This window comes from Pithys albifrons, chromosome 3, assembly GCF_047495875.1.
Source record: "Pithys albifrons albifrons isolate INPA30051 chromosome 3, PitAlb_v1, whole genome shotgun sequence".
Lineage (NCBI taxonomy): Eukaryota > Metazoa > Chordata > Aves > Passeriformes > Thamnophilidae > Pithys > Pithys albifrons.
In genome coordinates, this window is record NC_092460.1 from 49305177 (window position 1) to 49329381 (window position 24205).

At 51.3% G+C, this 24205-nt stretch overlaps 2 protein-coding genes across 2 annotated transcripts; both read right to left on the bottom strand.

Annotated features, from left to right (window-relative positions):
* Positions 1-1480: 1480 nt before the first annotated feature.
* Positions 1481-10837, bottom strand: SLC16A8 (solute carrier family 16 member 8). Its single transcript, XM_071551758.1, has 5 exons — positions 9445-10837; positions 6421-6658; positions 5775-5918; positions 4357-5220; positions 1481-2239 (listed from the first exon to the last, which is right to left on the bottom strand). Exons 2-5 carry the CDS (start codon positions 6647-6649, stop codon positions 1845-1847), a joined length of 1632 nt encoding a protein of 543 aa, XP_071407859.1. The 5' UTR covers positions 6650-6658; positions 9445-10837; the 3' UTR covers positions 1481-1844.
* A 123-nt stretch (positions 10838-10960) lies between these two features.
* BAIAP2L2 (BAR/IMD domain containing adaptor protein 2 like 2) lies at positions 10961-22517 on the bottom strand. Its single transcript, XM_071549863.1, has 14 exons — positions 22224-22517; positions 21208-21283; positions 20836-20922; positions 19720-19781; positions 19341-19412; positions 18641-18757; positions 18255-18401; positions 17638-17790; positions 17062-17200; positions 16053-16278; positions 15058-15129; positions 14574-14754; positions 12716-12756; positions 10961-11897 (listed from the first exon to the last, which is right to left on the bottom strand). Exons 1-14 carry the CDS (start codon positions 22260-22262, stop codon positions 11822-11824), a joined length of 1488 nt encoding a protein of 495 aa, XP_071405964.1. The 5' UTR covers positions 22263-22517; the 3' UTR covers positions 10961-11821.
* Positions 22518-24205: the final 1688 nt, after the last annotated feature.

Here is a 24205-nt window from a genome sequence, read left to right on the forward strand (position 1 = left end):
TGGAGGGAGTACCAGTGAATAAGGGAAACCCAGCCTGGGGGACAGGGGTTTGGAGTGGCTGGGGAAAGAGCTGCAGAGCAACTCTGTGGAGCAGAAACATCGATCTTACCTTGTGAGGAGGGAGAACAAGCTTGAGAAGCAGTGAATGAAGGCCTACAGGGCCCCATCACCCTTGCTGCTGCTCTCATTCTCACAGAGCTTTGTGTCTGGGGTTTGTCGTGGTACTTAGTCTGTTTTGCGATGTTGCTAAGTGAGTTTGAATGGAAAGAAGCCCAAAGTCACCACTATGACTGGTTCAAAATCAGATCTAACAGTGGTATTAGCCATGATGGGGCAGAGTACAGCCCCATGGGGTTTACCTTCTCTCCTCCAATTTCCATTTCTTCTGTTTCTTCTTAAACTGACATTCTTCAGCTTTATTTTGCTCATCATTGACTCTTTGCTTGAGAGCATCTGTAATGAAACAGTTTACTGCATGCCCCTGCTGTGTTTAAAGGCTTTATGGGTCCTGCAGATTTCACTAATTACCCATTAATTTGTAGTCAGTTTGGTTTGGAATGAAACACCTCTTTTGATGGCCCCACGAGCTGCCTTTCTTGTAGCCTGCTTAGTTTTTGATACCTCGTTATACTCACAGGTTCCCTCAGGGTCTCTGAGGTGAAACAGTTCAGGAAACCGGAAGAAAGAGCTTTGGCCAGGGGTGTTTATAAAAGATCCAGTCCTTAAAGCAGATTAGAAGAGGTTTAAGCATGCCAGGGAAGGTTGTCCTCTCTGAATCTAGAAATCTACCACTGCAGTGGGGGGTGAGGGGGTCATGCCTGCCTTACCACGTGCTCCAACACCCGCGCTAGTGGCACTCCGGGGCTGACGCTTGTCCTCCTGCCTTACCTTTATACCTTTATGTAAGGGGGTTTTCTCTATTTAAAAGGAAAACATAGGCACCTCTGGTGGCATTCCTGCTCAGTGGATAATCACTTGGAACACTTACCTGTCCTGAAACCCCCCACCCCTGCAGGGTCTGAGTTGTTCCCTTCACATGTCAACAGGACTCACTTGAGCCTAGATAAAGCTGGCTTGGTGCTATTCCTGTCAGCGAGGCTCCATATTGTAGCTGCACACCTAATGGCATTAGCCTTTCTTAGATGTCTTCTCACACCTCGCAGCAGCCTCTAACACAGTTCTTCCCTACTTGGAAAAGCAGCATCCTGTGTCACTGCCCCAGCTTTACCATCCACAAACAATGTGCTAGATGGAGGTGGTTGGAGCTGGTGGCCCCCCGGGTTGGCACAACCCAGGAGAGGTATTGCAGAGAACGTGGTGTCTACTCCCATTCTGGGGCAGCTGGAGGTGGCCCACGTGACAGCCACACCACCTCCTAAACCTACTGCCAGTGAGCCTGATGCTATCCCAACCATTGGAAATGGAGTGAAAGAAACACTGACACCAGAACAAAGCATACCAGATCTGAGTACAAAGAGTCTCTAATTGTTTGTGTTCTGTATTGTGACAATGAAGAAGGAAAAGGAGAGTCCTTGGCAGCCTCTTCAGGAGACTTTCTCCAGGGCTGGTTTGAAAGTGAGGAAAGAAGATTATTATTTTTTCTTTTTGGTGTTTGGGCTGCTCTGAGCTTGTGTTGTACCAGCATGGGCACAGGATGCAAGTAGACATGTCACTGGATAGGTGTGTGGACATACGTACTTAAGGACCAGCTATTATACCTCTCCCTCTTACTTCTTGCATCTGCCTTTGTCCCAACTTTCTCCTCCCCATATCCCACCTACCCTCCCGTGCTGAGGCGCATGCAAAGAAGGCCAGATTTATACATCCCTGTTCCTCTGCCCTGGCTAAAATCTGTCCCTCTCCACCATCTGGTCAGCGTTGCTACCATCTCGTGCCAACACCTCCCCATCCCCCATAGGACACCCGCCTCCCTCCCCACTCTGCTCCTCTGCCACGTGATTGGCCTCCTCATTGGCTGCCACTATGGCGTTGTCAGTGCTGAGGGCTGGCTGGTGGTTGTCGCTGCTGTGCTCCTCGGCTTCCTGCAGGTCAGACTCTGCTTCCTCGGTGTCGCTCCCACCGCCTGCAGAGGGGTGGTTCTCTGAGGGAGGCTCCTTCTTCTTCCCTCGGTTCAGGCAGCAATAGCTGGCGACTGCCAGGAAGAGAGCAGAGAGCACCACCTCTGAGCCTGCCAGGTAGAAGATCACCTCGTAGTTCTTGAGAGCATCAACCAAGCGGCCTGGTTGTTGGAGAAGAAATGAAAGGGTCAGCATCAGCCTACGTGCTCCTGTGCAGACAGCCTGGCACAGGTGGGCAGCACCTGCATTTGGCTGAGGACCCATTCCTCAATGGAAAAGCCAGAAGCCTGAATATCTAAAAATCACCCTGGGAAAAAGCCACACTGTATCACCAGGGAAAGTACTGTAGGAGTGCAGGAATGGTGTTTTCTCTTGTTTGGACAAGCTTAAGTAATTGTGACACACTGATGTTCTCGTCTCATGCCATGGTGGGCCACCTTCTTCTTGCCAAGGTGAGAAAAGCCTCTCATGACTTGGTTGGTCAAGTCTCAGAAAAGAAAATTTGAGAAGCATATCTGTTTCTTAAGCTATTATGTGAGGAAAACATTCTGAAGAGAAGAAGTAACTTCTCTTTGGCAGAGAAATCGCTTTGGTTGGCCCACACTTGATGATTTCTCTGCCAAAAAAAAGTTCTCAATGTATCTTCTGAATGCACTAGATCTGGCAATGGAGGTAGGGTTCCCAGTCTTTGGTGCAGTCAGGATGTGGCCATGGGACTGCAGACTTCATCCCAGTCCTCCATGCTCCTGACTGTGCATGTGATCCCCAGTCCCTGCTGTGCACTACAGTTCATGACCTGAAACCAGCCCCAGGACACACTGAGGTGCCTCCTGGTGCACTCATGAGGCATGTAGCGAATTCCGCTCCATGTGAATGTGCTCCTGTTCACCCAAGGCAGATGGCGAGTGAGGAGCCTGTGTGCAAAAGCAGGGAGGGATGGGGGGTGGGGGGGGGAGGGGGGGATGTGCGTGCAGCTTATCCTGTGCCAAACCCCCTCAGCCCCACAGAGTGGGAAGCAGCTCAGGAGGATTACACAAACAAAGCCACTTTGTTCAACCCCCTTCTTCCAGCTGAGCACTGTTCCCCCTGAGTCTTGCTCCCCTGGAGTCCAGGTTTGTCACCACTGGAGCTTCCTGCACCAGGGGGTCCTGCAGAAGCATGGAGGGTGGGAATCATGACTTGGCTGCCCCCAACACCATTCCTCAGTGGCCTGGCACCATCTGCATGGGTACAGTACCAAGGCACAGCTGAACTGAGGCAGGAGGTCTGAAGGATGTCCCCTGTCCCCACCCACTGGTATGCCTTGCTCCTTTAAGCAAGGCACTGTTAAATCCCCCTCTATGATCTCTCTGCAGTTGACTCCAAGACACTTTTCCTGATCCTCCCTGGCCTGCAACTGTCAACTGCCCCTCAGCTTATAAGGTGAGACATGAATTATTGTTAGCATTAAGAGGGTCTTCTCTTGGCCAATTTTTACCTGAGAGCTGGATGGAGTTGCTGAGGGCACGTTTTGCTTATAACTGGTGGTATGTTCTGGGGTACAGACCTTTAACATTGAGGTCTTCACTGATTGGCTTTAGCCCATGTGTTGTAGCTGAAGGAAAGGAGGGCAGGAAGCAACGGAGTGGTTCCTGCCTGAGGATTTGCCAGTGGTGTTGTCCCTGACTCTTCCTCGCAAAGAACACCTGCAGGAAACTGCACTTCATTTGGAAATAAACCTTTGACTTTCTCAGAGCTGCTCAGACACTTAACATTAACCTCCACCAAGCTTTTGCACGAAGGGTTCCTCCATTCAACAGCCTTGTATGGTCAATTTGTGGAGCACAGATCTTACCAGGGACTAGACAAGCTGAAAAGCTGTGGGTGTCTTATGCCTCTTCAAAAACAACTAACAGCGAATGCCTCAAGGGGCCGTATAAACTGTTTTGACTTCATTGACATCAAAACACCTGTGCCGTGGGATAGGGGCCAGAACAAATTAAGATTGCTATTTACAGTACCAATCAAAAGGCCATGGACACAAGGAGAAACTGAAGGACCTTTGCTTTGTCCTAATGAAGACTTTCAAAGGTTTGCCTGCAGCATGTGCCTGACCATAACATGATTTTATGCAAGATTTACAATGAAGGCAGAGATAAGCTCTCAGCTTTCAGAGGAAATTTAAAGTTGAGAAATAGGATCTTTCTTCAGATACACAGTATCTGAAGATGCCCAATACCTGCAGTACTGTGGTATGGCAGCCAAAAGAATCACCTGTGTTTTTCACCAAGAAACCTACCTGCAGATGGTGGACCGATGAGCACAGCGAAAGCCTCAATAAGTAGGACCAGACCGATGGCACTGGAGAACTTCTGGGAGCCAACAATGGCCATCAGCACCTCAAACTGCAGTGCCCCCACCATGCCATAAGAGATGCCAAAAAATACACAGAAGATGACCAGCCCTGTGTAATTGCTGGCCCTGGCACTGCAGATGTCTGTCAAGCCGTTGAAGAGCATAGAGAAGCTGAACAGGTATGCCACGTGTGGGCGGACCCACTTCAACCCTGCCACCATGCCACAGGCTGGGCGGGCAAAGATGTCTATGAAACCAATGATGGAGAGCAAGAACGCAGCCTCTGTGTCTGGTACACCTGTGTCCTTGGCATAGTTGACCAGCAATATAGGGGGCACAAAGAGGCCCAAGACCAGGATGAACTTTGAAATAGTGTAAATGATAAACCCTCGGTTGGAAAAGATACTAAAATCCAGAAGCTTCTTTCCTTTCTTGGGCTTCTTCTTGGCTTTCTTGGCCTTCTTGGTTCCATCAGTGGTGCTAATTCCCTCCTCTGATTTCCCTCCTATGGGCAGCATCTCCTTGGCTTCATATTTGTCCTGAGCTTTCCCCATCTTCCGCTTCATACCCATATCCAGGGGTCTCATGACTGCCCCACAAGTGCAGCAGTTAAGCAGAAGGCCCCCCATGATAAGGAACCCTCCTCGCCAACCAAACTTCTCCAGCAGCACTTGCCCCAGTGGAGAGAGGGAGGAAAGGAAGACAGGGCTCCCCGCAGCAGCCAGTCCATTGGCAAGAGGCCGACGCTTGTCAAAGTAGGTGCCCAGCATGATCAGTGAGGGCTGGAAATTCAACGCCATACCCAGACCTACATGAAAGTGAGAGCCAGGAGGGAGACAGGGAGTGAAAGAACATGAGATATGGTTTGCAACAAGCTGAAAAGTCAACTCAGACTATTCTAGTCTGAAGTCCCATGATGGGATGAATATGTTCCTCACAAGTTGTTGTGCCTTTATATTGGTGGGCTTCCCATGGAGAATATAGGCTAAACCAGCCTGTCTACCTAAGTCTGTTTGAATCAGGTGACTGTAGTCATGTTTAGACAGAAATGTGCCTTACACAGGAGCTTTGCCTCTCTCCCCTACCACTGCATACTGCTGCCACTCCAGTTGCCACATTCACTAAGCACCACTTACATTTCTTCTGTCTCTCTCCCCTCAGCCGCAGAACCTGCCTGTTTAGTTCCAGCAGATGCATCCCTCCCAAGTGCAACACTCGGGTCTAGATGCTTCCCATAGCATGTGCAAATAGATGAGGGGAGACCTGATACCAGACACAGTAATACTAAAGGGAAATACAACATGGTCTTGGCTCTTCCTCAGGTAAATCTGTTTTGTCCCCGCCAAATCCTGGGGCTCTCACCTGTCAGCACACCAGCTGTCAGATAAAGCTCAATGATATTGGTGGTAAAAGATGCCAGGATCATCCCAGCAGATGCTAGCAGCCCGCCAATGAGCATCACAGGCCGGCAGCCAAACTGGTTCACCATGATGCTGCATACTGGTCCTAGGAGGAAACAGAGGAGACACAGAGTAGGAGACCAGAAGAAGACAGAACAACTGGAAAATGGCAGAGCGCTCAAGCAGGGTACTCAGGGAAGATGAAACAGTAATGATGGAGATCACTACTTGGCTGCTTAGAGATACACATCTGTTAAGCCTGGCCAAGGGAGAGAGGCTGTGATGTGGAGACTTCTGCTTTTCTCAGCCTTCTGGCCCTTGTGTCCTGGGAACAAGAGGGGTGTGGTTGTGATAGGAATAACACTTCAGTAGTGGAAACAAACAACTAACTGCCTGAGAGGCAGGTGCGGTGACCCCTGAGGTCTCCTGAGGCAAAGAAAAAAGGGTCATGAAATGCAGCACACTTCTAAGAAAAGAAGTGGTGGGACACTTATATTCAGCATCTTGGTTCATGACCAGGCCAGTGAGAATGAGGAGGGTCCATGCTGGGCCCATGGCAGAGTGGGAAAGGCATGAGCAGAGGAGGGGGAAGTGTGTCCAAGCATCACCTGTCCCATAGAGCATGGCCAGCATGATGGAGGAGATCCAGGCTGTGTCACTGTAGCCAACGTGGAAATCTTTCATGAGCTCCTTGAAGTAGACACTGACGGCTTTTGGGAAGGCATAGGAGAAGCCGGTGATCACAAAGCAGCCAAAGAGCACAATCCAGCCCCAGCCACCATCTGGGGGCTTCACGGGAGCTGGGAGCTGCCCTTCCTCTGGGTCAGGTCTCCCCATCGTCTAGGCCTAGGAGAGGAAAGACAGGAAGCAAGGAAGAAGGACAAGAGAGAGAAAATCTGCTTGTGCTGAGGAAAGGGAAGGTTTGGGGAGAGGGAGAGGAGAGAGGCAAATGTTTACTACAAGGTTTCTCTCCATGCCCACCATCTCCAAGCTCCAAGAGCCTCCCAGGAGGGATGACCATGCCTTTTTGCACCTTCATCCTGCCAGGCAAGGCAGGATTGCTTCAGGGTGTGAGGTTATGCCTCAGCTGGGCAAAGATGGGAAGCTCCCCCTGAGCCTGGTGCAGCCCACAGCTCTGTGGCCCCTGGCCAGACACAGCTGGCAGTGTCACAGCTCCCATCTAAGCCTGGAGTCCTGCATCTGATGTGGCAATAGGATCTGCAGCACCCCACTTGCTCCATATCCAGCCTGGCCTGCAGGTGGTGTGAGGTGAAGGCCAGAAATGTGAAGCCTTTTTGGTTCCCAAAATCTTGCTTTCAGCCTCTCCCATGCTAGTCTGCTCCAGCGGGGAGTCCTTCAGGATGTGTCCTGCTACAGAAATGTCCAGCAGTGAGCAAAGGAGATCCACTAAGCCTGAGCTTTCCTTCGCCCTCGCTTCTCTGCCGTCAGGGGCCAGATTTTTGAAATGGGTGAAAGGGGGAGAGCACAAAAAACCTGTGGTTATTTGCATGCCAGAGAGATTAGGGCTCTGTACCTACACGGAGGGGCCGGAACAAAGCCTAAGTGAGGAGAAGGAGGGAATTAGAAGGGATGTCTTGTGAGTTGCCCTTGGGGCTCTTAAGCTGCCCAGGAATTTTGCTGCAACTGCCTGCTATGGGCATGTTTTTCATTTCTATGTTAGGTACCAGGTCTCGGCCATACACCTTCCAGCACAATTGGCCTGTTTCTTGGTCAGTCAGGCTTATTTTCACACCTGCAAGCAAAGCCATCACTGGACTTTGATTTTAGATGCTCCTTAGTAGGATCAGACAAGCATTCTCCATACCTGAGCTGTGCTTTTTTGGGTTCAGTTTGTCTTTTATCACCATCTTTCTGGCAGTACACTTCCAACATGGGTCCTCCCTCCTTTTCAGCAACGTTAGCTGAAGGACTATGAGTTGGTAGCAGTGTTCCCATCCCTTTGTCACTGGCAGTCATGGGAAATGCCAGGCGTCACGTACCAACTAGAGACTGCTGAGAGGCCAAGGACTGTCCCTTGGACATGACACACAGAGCTAGAACCTGAGAGTTTTGGATCTGGGTGCATTTCTTAAGGAATTACCTGTTCTTAATGCCCTTCAAGCAATGGAGGCAACTTGATTTGATTCCCATAGCTGCTGTTGCTCTGCGTGTCAAACAAGTGCAAATCCTTTAGGCAGAATTGTGGATGGCATAAGCTGGGGCCCCAGAGTAAGGTAAAGGGCCCCTGCTTGGCAAAAGGTGGTCCTACCCTATCAGCCACCTCCAGATGTATGTCTCCTTTCCCTCCCCAAAGGACCCTTGCTCCTGAAAACGTAGAGGGGGTTATTCAGTGCAGCACCCAGATGGCTCTCACCAGAGTTCCCCAAACTTTCAGGACTTTCAGCCATAAAAAAGGGAGTAGAATCTGGCTCTGAGCACACACAGGGGCAACTCTTCTGGATGGCCATATCCTTGCAGCTTGCAGGCTGAACCGTAGGTGCTGGCACAGGCTACTCCAATCCCTCCCTCCCACCCCAGGTCTCAGGGACTGTGACAAGGGACAAAGGCATGAACGGAGAATATGGTTCTATACAGCCATTTTTAAGGCAAAGAATAATCACAAGGAAAAAAAAGAATAATTATACACTCTCCAGCTACCCGTACTCCCATACCTCCAAACCATAGCCATACCTCCAACTCCACCCTCACACCCTTCCTGGTGTTATGTGGATCACTGGCACACTGACAGCCAGACTGAACAGTCTCTCTCAGTTTCTGCTGTTACCTGTCTGCTGTTCCTCTCCCAGCTCCACCTGACTGATAAGCTAGATCCAATGGTACTAAAGGTGACCTGCTGCCAAAGCACAGGTGCTGCACCATGTGCCGCACGTAGCTACTTCAAATAAGAGCAACTGCCAAACCACCAAACATACTCTGAGACTTTTTACCCAAACCCCTCTCCCAGCCTTGCTCTTCTTCATTTCATCCCGCACCACAAATCAAATTAAACCATTACTATTCATCTTTCTCTGAACCCTGCAGCCCCCCACAGCTTCCTCGCAAGAAAATGCTTGTCTGGGACATGCTCTTCAGGAGCTTTATTCACAGGTGAAAATATCATGTGTAAGTTCATGTGCACCTCAAAGCTCATCAGCGTGAGCACTTGTCCTTTCCAGTGCATCACAGGGAGGTGTGTCAGAGCTGGCACTGCCACAGAGCTTGCAACAGGTGGGTACAAGGAGAAGACTTGCACCAGCACCACAAGTCACAAGCTCAGGTTGGGAGGAGAGGACCACAGCAGGTTCAGACATGTCTCCCAGTCCCTGGACACACAAAGAGCAATGTGAAGCCAGTCCTAGATGATGCCCAGCAAAGACCACTGTGCCAGACAAGCAGCATCCATGAGGGTCCACATAAATGCTAAGATGGCTCTTAGAGCCTCCACAGAGTAAGGATGGAGTGAGGGCTCTGTTTATTAAGTGCATGGGCCATAATTCATGCCACCAGCCTTCCCAGCCCACAGACAACACTGTGGGAAAGCATTGCTAGAGAATTAAATGAGTGCAGGCCTGGGACAAGGTGTCCCAAAGGCTGATAGAGTGAGGATGCAAGCATCCCCCCATGCCACTGACCTGTGCAATGAAGTGATGACCTCCTGAGCACAAACTGAGTCTCCAAGGGCTGGGCAGACCTGTCAGCACTGCTTTCTTCTCCCTCTGGCTGGCACTTCCTTGCTCCAGATGAAGGTGGTTGGTTAGATGGTCCTGCTGAATCTTTGCTCCATGGTGGGCACAGGGAAATGCCTGCAGGAATCTAGCACCAGTTGAGCAGTCTCTTGTGGTCCACTCCTTCCTTTGGGGCAGCTATGTCTTTGCAAGGCAGCTAATCCCCCTCTCAGCTTGCTTTCCTCCAGTTCCAATGATGTCCAGCAAAGCTGCCAGTGGCTAGTCTGGGAGGATGCTCTATGTGGGGGACCCCTTTGCCTACTGTGGGTGCAAGTAGTGCCCCACGGCGCTCCCAGTGTGGATGTGGGTCAGCAGCTGCTTATGGTTTCAGGTCGGCAGAGACCGATGGCTGCTGAGCAGGCAGAAAGCACTTCTGCACTTTTAAGAGGCTTTTCCAGCCAATGGGGAAGAGGTGGCTGCCTGCCGCAGCCTGAATCCCTTGGTAATCCTGCTGCCCAGGGGCTCCTTGCCTTTCCCCCAGCAGAGTGGGGCAGGCTGGCAGGGGTAGATTCAGAGGGACCGAATCAGACAGAAGTGGGCTGAGGCTGGGGAATGCTGGAGATGGACCCAGCCAGAAGTGAGGGTGCTGGGAAGGGGAGCAGGGGAGAATGAGAACATGGGCTCATGCTTCAGTAAGGAGCAAAATGGGGGAAGGTGCTGCTTTTGAAGCACCCCACTGTTTTCTCAACTGCCAGCCAGAAGAATGGAGAAGAGCTGAAGGGGTTTTGCAGGGCATGTGTCCGGCAGAGAAGGAAGACAAGGTGGATCGTCAGAAGAATCGCCACCAGCCATGGCTCAAACTAACTGATTCAACTCACCTTTGGCATCTCAATAACACCCTGTTCAAAACAACCCCTGCAGTGGCTGACTCACAGAGGAGGGTCTGGCAAATGCTGAGGACAAGCCTGTCTTTGGCCACACATGGGCAAAGCCCTTTCCTTCCAGCGAGGGGGCTGCTCACCCTAACTGGTGTTTTGGGGAGGGAAAGGCTTGGGCTGTAAACCCCCAAAGCCCCTCAGCAGGGGGGGCTGCAGGAACTTGGCAGCACTCACAGCCAGGGTTTAATGTCTTAATGAGGCTAATCGGCTAAGCTGTGGCCATTGCTCCCACTCCTTCCCTCGCTCACGCTGCCTTTCCCGTGAGGGCTCTCCCAGCATACACAGAGTATTCCCAGGTTGGTAAGGCCCCCACATTTCCCAGGGCAGCAATTCCCCCACACGGAGCAGCCCTGGGATGCCCAGAGAACACGTCCCAGCAGCGGGCGAGGAAAAGATGGCCTCAGAGCCTTTTCCTCCCAGGGAGGGCAAGTGGGCAGGTTGGGAAGTGGGGGGTACAACAGCCAGTGGGGTTCAAGGGGCAGCCAGTGGTGCAGTGGGTGGTGCAGTCCTCCTGGTACCCTCCACATGCACCCCAGCCCCCTGGGCTGGCAGCTGCCCCATCTGGAGCCACGGCACTGCAGTGTCCAACACCATGGCCATGGGCAGCCATCATGGGCACCAGTGCTGGTGGGGAGCAACCATCCTCCTCCTGCATCCTCTGACTGAGGTAGTGCTACAGCTGCTGGAATGGCTACAGAAGCCATGTTCTCCATTTTATTTAAAAAAACCCATATGTTTTTCACAGGACAGTGAGTGAGGGAGCAGGGCAGCAGTGCTGGACATTTTCACCTGCCCCTGACTTGCACTGGGGTGCCCAGCAAGGCAAGAGGCTGCACTGGGGGTGAGAAGGGGCAGGTACTGCTACAAAAGTACATGGTTGCCAAAGGAGCCAAAATCAGACCCCATCAGCCAGATCATGACACTGGAAGCCTTCTTGCAGACTCCTTCTTTTGGGGTTCATTCTTCTGGTAGCAAAGGAACTGTTCAGTGAGAGTCCTCTGCCCACAGCAGGGCTAGCCAAGCTTCACATTCAATATTATGATAGTACTGCCCTGTGCTGCAGATGTTCTTACCCACCCATCCCTCTGCCTCCCAGACCAGCAGCATCCCCTCTCCCAGGCCACCAGGCACCTGTAAAACCAGACTTCTCCCACTCAAGTACAGAAACATCACATAGGGAGGGGGGATGAGGATCAATCCATAAAGAACAGCAGGGACCTGCTGCTGGGTACAGCACACTAGACACCCAAGCAAGATAGGTCCCAATGTCCCAGAGGGAAGGAAGGGGAAAAGAGAGGTTACTCATGAGCGGTAGCACTAGGTTGCTGCCCAGCTGGGGGTCACAGTGTAGCACTTTGTCCTCTTCCTCCTTCTCTGCTGAAATTCTGTAATAATCTGCAACTGCCTCATCGGATGATGGGTGCTGAGCGGTCATTGGTGACTGTGGGACGCAGCTTGACTGTGGCAAAGGGGTTGGTGCCTCTGGAAAGGGAAAGGAAACAGGTAACTGTCAGAAAATCTGCATCTGCCATGCAGGGATCCTCTGACCAAGCAAAGGCTATTTAGTCCTACTGGACAGTCAGGGAGAGTGTGACAAAGCTGATTGCTGACCATGTTTTCTCCCTCCTTAACACATCTTGCTCCAAGTTCCCATGTGGTTCCCCTTGGGCTGTACTCAGGGCCTCTCACCATCCCCCTTCTATAGGTTGAAGGGACATTAGCATATGTCTGTCCCCCGTGCAACGGCACTATCCACTTGTAGTCCCTGACCTCCACAAAAGGAGTCAAGGAGAGGAAAAAGGCCACAGCACCACTCCAGAAACATGGAGATACCAACCCAGCTGTAGAGGTAAGGAAAGCAGGGATTTATGGCAAGTCTCATCTCCACAGGCCTGACTCATCAAAACTAAAAGCTACATGCCTTTTAGTCCCTTATGCCTCAGCCCTTTTCAAGCTGACAGAGCTGCCCAGTGGTGTAGCTCCACACTCAGGCTGCGAGCTGCTACTGTGGCTCTTGCAAAATGAATGGGAAAGAGCATGCAGGTCTGGACATATGTTCAGGGTGCTCAGGTCTTACCTCATTTTATCAGAGTTAGGATAGAACCTTTCAAGTCAGCAGAGGCCAGAACAGACCATCTCTGCCTCCTGTCCTGGAAGGTGGGCTGTGCAATGCTTTCCTCCAGACACTGCCCTGTTCCTCCCACATTTGATAATCCAATAGATTAAATAATAACAGCATTGTAATAATGCTCCTCTTGTCTGTCTGAGGATTCCAGAGCAGAGCTCCACATCTCACTCACCGTGGGAAGAGTTCAGGGGGCTGGTCAAATAGTCCTGATTTCTGCAGTAAGAAGAAAAGCAGCAGTGAGCAATCTGGCATGGGGAATGGAGAGAGAAAAGTGGGGCAGAAGGAGACACTGCACACATAGAGAAAGATTTCACAAAACACTTCAGGTGAGTTAGGAGCCCAAGTCCTATTAACAGGGCTCTGACTCCTTATTCATTCAAGCTTTGCAAAAGCCCACAAATTCCCTGCTATAGATAAGACCCTGAATTTTGTGGTGGGGGGTTTTCCTTACACCAGAAGTTCCTTATTCCCCTCCCTTTGTCTTGGGGAAGAAAGGAGATGGTTCAGATCCCCAAAGTGTCATGTCTGAAGAGCACAGCAAACAGTGACAGTTGGAATTGCATTTCACCCTGCCAGCACAGCCAGAGATGCCCCCTCATGCTGCCCACACACCCTGGCAAAGAGTTTATTGTCAGTGCCCTCACATGCTTCCTGCGTCCATGAGGAACTTTACCTACCTACCCTACACCACATACTGCTTAAATATGAGCAAACCTGACAGGGAAAGATGGACTTAGGCCCTGTGGCACCTATTCTTGGCCAGCAGATAGTGAAGGAACAGTGCCAATTGGCCTGCTTAAGTACACCACTTTCTATAGCTGGTGGCAGACAAGAAAGCCACACATGGCTATCTGTGAATCCAAAAGTCAAATGCACTCCCATTTGCACATGGCTCAACTGGGAGTTGTCTTGGGCATACGTTAAAGCAAGGCTGACTCTTTCCAAACTTCTCATGAGGCTCAAGCCCTCTGCCATGCTATTCCAAATGCTCCACCCATTTTATTGCTCAATCCCAGGTCCATCTCCACACCCTAGCTCTGGGACCAGATGAAAACCAGTGATCCAGAGAGACAGAGAGGTTGTAGAGTCTGTTCTCCTGTGTTGTGTTGCCTAAGGGTACCTAAAACCACAGAGCAGGACATAAAAGGGAAAAAGAGAGTAATTAATGTTGTGTTTTTCAAATCTTTGAGCCATCTAATTGTTTCTAACCTTGCACTGGCCTGGAACCAGTGATCAGAGAAGAAGTTTCCTAGCCCTCTGTGAGACCATGGGCAGCACGATTCTTTCCTCTCCTAGGTCTTCACCGTTAACTGTCCTCAATTTTAACTTTGTTCTCCCCAGTCAACTCCTCACAGCTGTAAGCAGTGATTAAGTGGAGGGTTTCCTTCACAGTATGCCATCCACAAGCCATGGGTTGCACACAACTTGTTCTAAGACTCTCAAAAATGGCTCTGCCCTCAGTCTTTCCTCCCAGTCTTTCCCTACCCAAGCTGTGACAGTAACTCAACCCTTGCCTGAATTTAGAAGAGGAGCTCTATAAAACTCCTCTCCATTCTCTGAAGGGGGAAGAAGGATGGCATCTCTGTTAGCTGGTCACCCACTCCCAGCCCAGCCTGATCACTCCATGGTCCTACTATTAGCAGAAAGAGGTGCTGCCCTGGAGCCACCAGAAATCAGGCTGAGAAGTCATGGAGAAAAGGACTGAACTGAAGGGTCCCTGGTGGGCAAAAAGAGAGAAAAATGAGAAGGACAAGAGCAGAAAAGCAGTCCCTTGTGGGAACAAAGCCAGGCACTGAGGATCTGCACACACAAGGCTGGCTGGCAGGGGTTATTGGGACACGGTGGCATGCAAACAGACTGGAAGGGAAAGGCTGGTGCTAACAACACCCCTCAACTTAGGAAGGGAGTGGGTCCCTTCACCAGGTGATTTTCTGTCTCACAGGCCAAAGCAGAAAAGGTGTGCCTTGGAAGATGAAAGTCAGGTGTGGCCCAGTCCATACACATCCACCAGTCACTCCTCCTGCACTCACCTTGGATCCAGAACTGACTGGGGTGACCACCCCACTCTGGTGACTGCTGGCACCCACCGAGAGGGGAGGTGGGTTCGGCACACTGGGCTGGGCAGCAGCAGGCCAGTAGCTGCTAGAGGAAGGAGTGCTGGGATGGTCCAGGATGTCATCCATACTGTGACTGCTTCGCAGTGGGAAAGACCTGAGCAAGAGGAGAAGACAGTGGGGTGGGAGTCAAAGAGCAGGAATGGCATGCCTCTGGAACAAATACACGTGGCTTGAACTGGCCCTGTGATAACTGCCTTTGAGAAGACATTGCATGTCTTACGGGAGCCACCTAGGGAAGCCTGTGAAATCTCAGGGCATAATGAGGCTCTTGATAGGAGCTCCAGCATGGGAGCTCTGCAGCTCTCCATGGGGTACACTCTAAACAATTACCTCACTGGCAACAGTGTTTATCAAGGAGCCATGCAAGCTCCTGCCTGGCCAATTGTCCTCCATTTACCTACTGTCTGGCTCCTCCATCTCTCTTGCATCATCCAGAGTCTTGACATAAGCTTCAGGGAACCAGCCACACCTAGGGGACAGGAACAGACAAATGAGGGCCAGGCAATCATGGTTTGTGGTTCTTCAGATCCAGCTGCCCAGAACTCTTGACCTACACCCATCCCACACATCAACCAAGCCACTGCTGACACTATAACACGTGTCACAGGGTTCCTGAACTTCTTTCACCCATAGGTGGGGCACAAGATTATTGTGAGACAGACCTTGAGCTTGGAGCTGGACTAACTTATCTCAGGGGCTGTGCAAAATCTGTGCTCCTGGGAGCAATGTTGGTGTAATACAAGAAGAGACACCCCAACTAACCACAGTCACAAGGAAGCTGTGGAAAATTCTTTCTGGGATTTCTCATCAGCTCCATTCCAGAAATCCCCCACAAAGAAAGTCATTGCTCTTGTTCATCTCATATCTGAGTGTGAGCATTCCTGCAGAGCATAGTGCAGGGATGCTGTGTGGAACAGGGCAGGCTTTGCACACAGGTGTTGGACAGCAGTGCCACAGGGAGTAATTCAGTAAGCACTGGGTGCAGCAGTTTCCATGTTCTGCCTGTGCTGGAGGCTGTGGCAGCAGTTGCAGTGTGAGCTAAGGCCTCTCAGGTAACTCCAGCAGTTCATGGCCCTGAGCTGGATCCCATGACAGGAGTCACTCAGTCATGCAAGCCAGGAGGAGGGTCACTGCACCTCCGGCTCTTCCACCCAAAGTCCCAGGGGATTTTTCAGGCAGCTCATCCATGCTTGCCCTGCCCCACCACATCTCCTTGGCTCAGAGACCCCCCATCCCTGAGGACACAGGAATGTCCCACTGAGATGGTGGATGAGACAAAGTGCCCAGGCCACACCAGGTGGGGAGGGTGGGTGATAATTTTGGGTTTAACCCTCCCAGTTCCAGATTCAACAAGCCTGCATCAGGCCAATTTACAGCACCAGAGTCACATACGTGGATGAGCCCTCCAGTTTTCCATACAGCCAGCCATTCTGCGCATCCGGCATCAGCACCGTGATGACATCCCCAGGGTCAAACCGTAGCAGAGTCCGATTGACACCTGTTGTGTGAGGCACAATAGCCTGCACTCTGGCCATGCCACTCCTCTTTCTGCCCTCGTTGCCACTGCTGGCCTCGCTGAAGGAACCAGAACGGGAGGTACGGCCCGTAGGAAGCAAACCTGTGGGGAGGTATCCAAGGAGTCTGGCTGGAGGGTGGTGTCCTCCTGCAAGAGCCACACTGCCTCAAAGGGTCCAGTCAAGTAATTACTCTAGAAGGAGAAAAGATGGACTTTTTTTCTCAGGGAGAGAACAGGGCATAGCATGGGCAAAGCATGGTAAGCATCTTGCAGGAGTAAATCAACTGAAGCCAAAATCATTTGCTTTGCACTACGTCCTCTTCTGCCAAATGTCTAGAGCGGAGGCACTGCATGCCCTGGCTGATGATCTACCTGACAGTTCTCCTCCTGAACCTGCTAAAGCTACTGACAATTTGGGTTATTTTTTCTCTCCTCCTGCCATTTTTTACTTTTTCTAAACACTTTAAGCTGAAATTTCTCAGGAAGGAAAAGCAGGTGTGTCATGAGGTAAGTGGTTGGATTTCGTAGGGCAAGCTTATGTTTAACCTGTAGCATGAGGGAAAATGCTTTATTAAAATGGAGGTCCAGCAAAAGACTGTGCTTGTGGTTCAAGGAGCCTTGAAAATTGAACATCTGCAGGCCTTACACACCCAGTCAGGAGGTCTGGCTTTTCCCTGGATGGATCCTGCCCTGAAGGCTGAGCTCTCCTTCTACTTCAGCCTTGCCATCTCCAGCTCCCAGCACTCTCTTCTCACCATGCCCAGGAATGCAGCTGAGGAGTGGTGGTCTGATAGAGTGGTGATCCCTTTCCAAACCCAACCCTCTTCCCAGGGAGGTCCAAACCCTGTGTTTCCCCACAACACTGCTCCCAGATATGGGTCATACTGGCTGATGGTGTCCTCCGCAGTGGCCGCCTCGGGGACTCTGGTTGAGGAGACAGTCTCATTTCTGGAGGCTCCGGAGAGAAGATGCTGGATCTGTTCCCAGTCATGGGAGAAGCAAAGTCCCCAAGGGGTCGCTGGGGCTGTTGGAAGGAAAGGAAGCTGAACACACATTCACAGGGGTTGTGTTAGGCAGGAGATGCTCTGAGAGATACATGGTTGTTCTCAAAAAGCCAAACACAACACACTCCTCCATTACAGCCCTCACGCATTTTTCTCTTCATCTTGGCCAGGAAAGGCCATGGAAGCTGGATAAGGCAGCAAGTACCATGGCTGGCCAAGGTTTGGCCTTGCCCTGCAGCTTCACCACCATAAAATCATGCAGTAGTTTGGGGTGGAAGGGACCTTTAAAGGTCTTCTTGTTCAAACCCCTGCAATGAACAGGGACATCTTTAACTAGATCAGGTTGCTCAGAGTCCTGTCCAGCCTTGAATGTATCAGGGATGGGGCATCCTCCTTCTCTGGGCAACCTGTTCCAATATTTCACCAAGCAAGGTGAAGCTGTGTGTGGGCTCCTCACCATGTTGAGGTGGGTGGGTGTGAGCCGTCCTGATGGATACCCCTGGCTGTGGGAGGATGCGAGAAGCCCCTGTGAGTGGCTGTTTGAGGGGTTGCGGCTGGACTCCAGCTGCTCCTTCCACTGTGGTGCCTTGGTCTGGATCACACTCCGAGCCTGGAGAGAAAGAGTGAAGAGGGAGTGATTGACAGGGCAGAATAGCTACAGAGGGAGCCTAGGGCTGACAAGTGCATTAGATTAGCGACCATGCCCTTCCACAATTAGGTTTGTGGAAATGGTCAAACAGCATTCTACAGGAGTGAATTTCCAGGATGGCAGAGACCCAGTGGTCCCAATGACCCTGCTATAAACACTTATATCACCCTTCTCTCCGCCATCACTCACACCCCCCAACCAATCCTGTCAGCACCATCCTCAGCCCCAGCCATGTTCTTCCAGCCTATTATGGCCAGCCTGAACCTCACAGCAAGAAACAAAATAGAGTCTCCTGCCCAGTCCATGCACAGACATTGCCTTCACCTAAGGGGCGGCTCAGCCCTGGCTCCCCCTGCCTGCATGTTCCCCCTCCAGCCCTACTGCCTGGTCCACCAGCTCTGCTCCCCCACACATCAGGGCCATACCCTGCTATAAAACTGGAGGAGAGTGTTGTAGAGCATCTGGTGCTTTTCAGCCAGGAAGCGGTAGCGGCGTTTCTCCTCCAGCTCGGCCTCCCTCTGGCTCTCAGAGACGAATACCTGCATCTCTGAGCGCAGTCGCATCACATTCTCCTGCACAGCAGGGTAAAAAGGGAGGAAGGGATCAGTGAAAATCCAGCAGAGTGGGCTCACATATGGCAGGGGAAGGGTTGAAAAGGGTGATCATATCAATCAGCTTCCCAGTCCACTTGCAGAGCTGAAGCACCACCAAGAAGATAGAGCAGAGAGCAAGGCATTAAGTCTTTGCACACTGAGGCTTCCTGAGTGAGGAAAAGGCTTGGCAGAAGTGACCACCTGGAATCACTGCTTACCTTCATCTCCCGTGTATTTTTATCACGAGCCCTCTCCATTCTCCAGAGCTCTGCCATGCACTTATCCAGGTTGGTGGCTCTGCGCTGGTACTCCAGCTCATAGTGCTTCTGGCTCTCCTGCCAGGGAGAAACCAGGCTCAGTGAGGAACCAGAGACTCAGGCACATGGTAAAGCAGCAAAGGTGCTGCTCTGATGGATGGTTGGACATCTGAGTCCCCCTGAAATCAGGCTTCACCTGAACCTCTTATAAAGTCTTTCTTTACCTTTCTTTTAATTTTGAATGGCCCCAAAGTGCTGATGAACCTCAAGATCTCAGGAGCCTTATAGCAGACCCCCAGGCCTCTGTCTCTCTCTGTGACACTACCTACCAGCATGGCCAGCTGGGTCACAATGACACAGGACCCACAGCCATGCAGAGGCTGACTTGGGGAAGCTGGGAACTCTGCTTCTGGGAGGTTAAGTCTCTCAGCTCTGCTGAAGCATTCGGCAATTCCCACTACAGAAAGAACACTCACTTGCCCTCTTCAGCCCTCCATCATCAACAAAACAAAGGGGGTTTGTTCCATGATGGGAGAAGATAAGTCCCACTAACTCCTGCTGAGAAAAGTCAAGGAAAGGCCTCAAGTGCTTAAGCAAAAACTCTTGGGTAGAGGGGAGAAGGAAACAAGGAAGGCTGAGAAGAAGAGTATTCATCACTCACACTGATGAACTGCACATCCATTTTGCTGTTCTTCTCCATGTGCTGCAGTAGGTCCACATGGAAGGTCTGAGCCTAAAAGAGGTGAAGGAGCCATCAGTCTCATCCCTTCACCAAGCAGGAAGTTGCATGCACTGTGGTGAGGAGCGGCTCATAAAACATGCTGTGCTAGAGACTCTCTTCCTGCTTGAATGCACCAGACAAACTCTGGGCACACCAACTCTGTAACACTCCTCTGTCACGTGCAGCATGGATGGCAGGGAGGCAGGCACCTGACAGCAGGCACATATGAGGGCAGGTGAATTTGGCAAATGCTGATAAGCTGTGCTTAAGAAAGTCCCTTTATTTCCTACTCCCACCAGCCCTTGGGAAAACCACTCACCACAACTTCCAAATCAGAGCTCAGTAGTCTCTGTGTATCAGACATCTGCATAAGAATTTCACCTTCAAGGAAAGAGACAGGAGAGGGTGTAAAAATCCTGCAGCTGAATCCTCATGTGCCCAAGAAGCCGGACCAGCATGGTGCAGCTCAGGCTGATGATACATGGGTGTGAAAGTCCAAGAGATATCGCAAAGCACTGCTCTCTGCACCCTGAGAGAGGCTGGGAGCCTTCCTCCCCAGGCACTGCCAACACAGGGTTGCTCCAGTCCATGAGGTGGCTGGACCAGTGCTCTGGTACAGCACCAGATGCCAGAAGGCAGCCTCGCCTCTGCTGTGGGCTCTGGGTTTCGGCTCTGTCACAGCCCATACAGGTGCCATTTCTAAAGCCAATGGCACCTCAGCTGCAGTGCACAGTTCTGGCTGTCCTATGGGAAGGCATCTACAGCACTCACTGCTGATGGTGTGCATGGTCCTACTTCATTCATATTGCTATTATAAAACCAGAAAAGGAAGAGGCTGACAGGGAGCAGAGTAGCTATCTGGGAAGTGCATATGACAACAGAAGTCTGCAGAAGGGACACATCTGCTGGAAGCTTTTTACTAAAATATTTAGCAGTAGAGAGTTCCCTGAACATATTTTCAGCATTCACCACTAGGCTGCACTTATTTGCATGGCCCTCACCCTCAAGTTGCCATCCAAGCTGTTGCAGGCTCAGGAGGACAAGACCCCCTCAGCTGTTGTCAGTGCATGCTCTCCAGCTTTTCCCTCACACCTCCAAGGAGGAACAAAATGATTCCTCCATTATGAAAATTTCATCTCTTGGGGCAGGATGCCTCAATAAGGACTGCTTCCATGAGGTCCATCATTGGAGGTCCATCCCAGGACCTGGGCTCAGTCACTGATCTCAGAGAGATACAGGGGCCATGAGGGATATTCAAGGACACAAAATAAATTTGACTCTCGCCACCTGGACAGGGCCTGGTGTGGTGAGACACCATTTAGAGGACCTGTCTTTCTTCCTTCAATACCTGGAAAGGGACGAGCTAAGGGAGAAGGCAAAAAAATATAACTGTGGCTCATCACAGGACAGAGGATGGTGTACAGGAGAGCCTTACCCAGCATGTGTGAGGTGGAGCTCTGCAGCGCTTGCTCCCCAATCTTCTCAATTGCCTTAAAATACACTTCAGCTGCTTTGGATAATGCTGTGAGGAAAGGAGAGGGAAGGGAGATAAGAGTATGGCCCCACCATGACCAGACCCAGGAAACAGCACAAAGAACAGCCACGCCCCGGAACCTTGCCCATAGGCAAGGGCACCTCATGTCTCCCCATCAGCAGTGGGTCCTGGAGCAGAAGAGTGCCTAAGAGCAGCTCAGGACACATCAGAGGTGGTGAATCAGCAACCTTGCCCTGGGTGACAGCACAGCAGATGCTCGGGATGGATGCAGGAGTATGGTTTGGAGCTCTGGCTATGTGGGACCCCACTCACCGTGGAAGGCACGAAGGTAGTTGTTCCCCAGGTACACCAGGTTCTCCAGCGCAGGGTTGAACTGCTCCAGGATACTCTGTGGTCAGGCAAAAGCATGTCAATGCTGTTCTGCCCCACACTCGAGAGACCTCAGCAGGTGCATGCCCCACTTGCTGCAGCCTGGCTGGGTAGGAGCTTCCCCAGCCACAGTGCTGTCTGGTCATGGTGATGTGCAGCCAAGCACAAAGTCAGCTCCCTGCAGCGGAGGTGGATAAGAACTCTGGCTGCCCTTAGTCTTCCCAAGCCAGCCAGGAGAGGAGCAGTGCCAGATGGCAAGGTAGCCCACCGCAGAGCCAAGTGGTCTCCTGAATGAAGATGGTTTTCTCCCAGGTACCACACCCACTGCAGGCATGGGAGTAACTGCAAGGGGATCTGGGCAGCCTTTTCTCTCAACCCAGAGCTGGCCAGTGTGAAGGCCACTGTTTAGTATCCAGGCATGAACACAACTCTTTCCTGGCCAGGATGTGGTGTAGTGCCAGCCTCAGCAGCTTAGTAAGAGAAGGGATGGACTTCAGACTCTCCACTTTTATTTGCTGTATTTTTCAAAAGTGTTCATTCAGAGAAGACCAGAGACTACAACAAGCAATTCTTCCTTCTGCCAGCCCTCACTGTATTGGTTCAGCACTGAAGACTGCACGACAGTATGTATGAGATCAGACTGCTCTTCCCAACTGATCGAACTTCTCCTTCATACCAGCAACCAAGGTGTCTCACCCTTCATGCTCCATGTCCAAAACACCCCGGTTGCCCAGTTCCTTCCCAAATCTACCTTTAGGACCCATGCCACCCTCTCCTCCTGCCAGCCATCTTCTTTCAAACACAGCCCAGAATGTCCACAGGAACTGCTGCAGCTCCACCTGGGAATGGATTCAGCCCTCAGCTCTCCACCCAAGGGAGCCTTTGGTAGAAAATAGCTCTTATCTCACCCACACAACTCCCCTACACAAACAAGAGCAGCCTTTGATGCCGACACTCACCTTATAGATGGAGATTGTGGATCTGTAGGACAGATCCATCTCTGGAGCCTATTCCCTTTCCCACGGAGAAGCAAGGAGCAAAAGAGAGTACAAGGTGCTATACTGGCCTGGAGAACTCTGCTTCTGCACAGCAGGCTGGATGGAAAGAGCCTGTTACTGGCAAGGAAGGACAGCAGGAAGACACCGACGTGGTACAAAGGGAGCACTGATGGAGTTTAATAATTCACCAGGCGAGAGACTGGAACTTGATCTCTGGAAGTAACCAGACTCTGGGGAGAGAGGAATCCTGTGACAGCCAGCAAGGACATGTGACTGCCTCCTTGCATTATTGATTGCTGTCTTGGTACCCAGCTCTGTCTGTCCTGACACCTGCGGAGCCAGCCACCTGCCCAAGTAACTGCCTTATGGCTCACTGCCTCTGTCACTGCTGCCACTCAGAAGTGGCTTGTCCAGCTTCACTGTGCTCATGGAGCATCTTCATGTCTCTCTCATGCAGACACCTCGGGAATCAGGAGAACCCCATCAGCCTGTGATCACAGGCAGCAAATAGGAGCAGGTGGGGGGAACGCAAGGAAAGCTCAAAACAAATTTCAACTCTTCTCTGCCCTCTATTCCCCCATCCCAGGCTTCAGCCCTCTGACTCTTAGCCTCCCTCCCACACCCAGTCTTAGTGAGACTTCCTAGCAGCAGGAACAGACTTCTCCCTGAAGCCTGGGCTTCCTCTTCTTTCCTGGGTTTCACCTCTGGTGAGCTGGGACTGACACTGCTATTGCAAGTGCTCCCAGGCACACGCCTGGCAGAGAAGGACAAAGCAAAATCCAGTCAGAGCCTCCCCTGGCAGCACCCATCCCAGTCCAGAGTGGCAGGCACAGGGTTCCCAGCCTTTTGCTCAGGATGGGTCTGGAGGACTCCACATTCTGCCTCTCTTGGGTAGGTGAGGAGCTGATGAATGCAGACTGGATCGCACAGCCTGCAGCTGCCACACTCCCCAGCACCTACTGCCGGCAGAGGAGCAGGGCTGGCTGGTCACTGCTCTCCAGACCAAGGGCACAACAGCTCAGCAGCACCCAGGGCCCTTGCCCTGAGCCGCTCTGATTCTGGCTGGGATTGGGTTTTCTCCTTACAGCCAGTATAGTGCTGTGTGGTGGATTTAGTATGAGAATAATGTTGGTAACACACCAGTGTTGTAGTTGTTCCTAAGTAGTGGCTTACTCTAAGCCAAGGACCTTTCTGTTTCCCATGTTCCATCAGTGAGGAGCTGCACAGGATACCAGAAAACACATGGCCAGGACAGCAGATCTGAAAGAGCCAAAGGGATTTCCCACACCACAGAACATCATGCCTAGTATATAAACTGGGGGAGTTACCTAGAGGGGCTGATCACTGCTCGGGGATGGGCTGGGCATCGGTCAGCAGGTGGTGAGCAACTGGGTTGTGCATCACTTGTTTCTCTTGGGTCCTGTTACTCTTTCTCCCTCTCCTTATCATTACAATTATTATTACTAATATTATAATAATTATTAATATTAGATTTTGTTCCAATTATTAAATTGTTCTTCTCTCAATCCATAGGGTTTACCTTTTCTTTCTGATTCTCCTTCCCACCAGGGGTGTGGTGGGGTGTGTGAGTGAGTGGCTGGGTGGTACTTAATTGCCATATGGGGTTAAACCACGGCAACCTTCCTGCTCTACCTGCCTGCATGCAAGCAACCTGCTCCAGGAAGTCCCTGCAGACTTATAAAGCGGGGGAGTAGAGTGCAAGACAGGGGCAAAAAGCAGAAAGGAGCTCAGGTTTTCTCCCTCTCAAGATGAGGACTTTTGTTTTTCTACAAGAAGGGCCTCAGTTATATAAGGAAAGTTTTACTCCACATTAAAGCCCCTTAATTTCACAATCTCATTTGTGAAACCAAAGATCAGAAAGCAGATGATCAGTTTTTAGCCCTATTCATGACTCAGCATCTCAGTGGTGTCATGTAGGAACC

Bases quoted from the DNA above. Each gene is read 5' to 3' on its own strand.
- SLC16A8 (XM_071551758.1), bottom strand. From the start codon at position 6,649: ATGGGGAGACCTGACCCAGAGGAAGGGCAGCTCCCAGCTCCCGTGAAG. The intron at 5,919-6,420 runs GTGATGCTTGGA...GTTTCCTCCTAG, and splicing joins GGCCATGCTCTATGGGACAG to GACCAGTATGCAGCATCATG. The intron at 5,221-5,774 runs GTGAGAGCCCCA...ACTTTCATGTAG, and splicing joins GACAGCTGGTGTGCTGACAG to GTCTGGGTATGGCGTTGAAT.
- BAIAP2L2 (XM_071549863.1), bottom strand. From the start codon at position 22,262: ATGGATCTGTCCTACAGATCCACAATCTCCATCTATAAG. The intron at 15,130-16,052 runs GTATGTGACTCT...CCTGTCCCCTAG, and splicing joins AAACTGGAGGGCTCATCCAC to GTGTGGCTGGTTCCCTGAAG. The intron at 11,898-12,715 runs GTGAGTGAGATG...TTCCCTTTCCAG, and splicing joins CCCCCTGAACTCTTCCCACG to AGGCACCAACCCCTTTGCCA.